The 1,158-nt window shown below is 76.9% G+C and overlaps 1 protein-coding gene across 1 annotated transcript; it reads left to right on the top strand.

Annotated features, from left to right (window-relative positions):
* Positions 1-65: 65 nt before the first annotated feature.
* AURANDRAFT_69461 (hypothetical protein) lies at positions 66-1,132 on the top strand (the record flags this gene model as incomplete). The annotated part of the gene is made up of 1 exon (XM_009045231.1): positions 66-1,132. A coding segment is annotated over one exon (1,067 nt), but the record flags the coding sequence as incomplete, so codon positions are not given.
* Between the last annotated feature and the right edge of the window lie 26 nt (positions 1,133-1,158).

Below are 1,158 nucleotides of genomic sequence, written 5' to 3' on the forward strand. Positions count from 1 at the left end.
CTTCACCAAAAGTCTTGTGGCAACCTGTCTGCGCTGGGCCTGCTCCCGCGGCGCTTCGGCGGCCCATGGAGCCCGCCGAACCAGGGTCCGGGGCCGACAACGAGCCCGACGACGCCTTAGTCGCGGCGCCGGACGAAGCCGAGGCGCTGCGCCCCGACGACGAGCTCGAGGCGCTCTACACCTGCACCCCGAACGCGCTCAGCGCGCCCGAGGCGGCGCTCGACCCCGACGCCGACGCCTACGCGGCGCTGAACCTCGAGGACGCGGAGAAGGAGATCCTGCGGCAGGTCGCGCGGGACGAGGTCGAGGCGCGCCTCGAGGACTGCGGCGCCGAGGACGTCGCGCTCGCGAGTTTGTACGCCGAGTGCCGGCGCTACGAGGCCATCGAGCGAGAAAGAGTCTCGTCCATCCTGCGGGGCCTGCGGTCCCAGGGCGCGGCGCTCCGCGAGATGATGGACGCGCACCGCGGGGCCGTGCGGGGCTGCGCGGGGCTGCTGCGGCCGTCCGTCGCCGGCGCGCGCGCGCTCGCGCTGTCCGTGGCCAAGGGGTCGCGGGCCATCGTGCACCGGGCCATCCGCCACATGGCCGTGTGCACGACGGTGGGGTCGCGCGCGCGCGCGTCCGTCGTCGACGCCGCGTCCTCCGTGGCGCTGCGCTGCGGCGCGGACGTGGAATTGCAGCAGACGGCGGCGGGCTTGGTCGCGTGGTTCGCGAACGTCGTCTGCAAGCAGTCCTTCAAGGCGCTGCGGGACGCGCTGCTGGAGGCGGCGCTGGAGCTGCGGCGCGCGGAGGCGGGCGACACCGGCGCCCGCGACGAGTTCGCGCGCCCCTTCGCGACCTTCGCGGAATTGGACGACGACCCCAAGGCCGACGCGGTCTTTAGGCTCCGCCGCGCGCTCCGGTCCGCGCGGGCCGCCGCGGCGGCCCGCGCGGCCGAGGGCGCGGGCGCCGCGGCATTGCGCGTCGCCGACGCCGGGCGCGTCGCGGCGCGGGACTGCGCGCGGCGGGCGAAGGGCGGCGCCGCGGGCGGCGCGGCGGAGCCCGCGGCGGAGCCCGCGGTCGTGTCCGCGGCGCAGTACGAGCTCGTGCTCGCCATCGGCCGGGCCGCGGGCCTGCCCGAGCGCACGCGCTGGTCCTTCGGGCTCTGCTGGCTCCACG

This window comes from Aureococcus anophagefferens, assembly GCF_000186865.1.
Source record: "Aureococcus anophagefferens unplaced genomic scaffold AURANscaffold_1874, whole genome shotgun sequence".
Classification (NCBI taxonomy): domain Eukaryota; class Pelagophyceae; order Pelagomonadales; family Pelagomonadaceae; genus Aureococcus; species Aureococcus anophagefferens.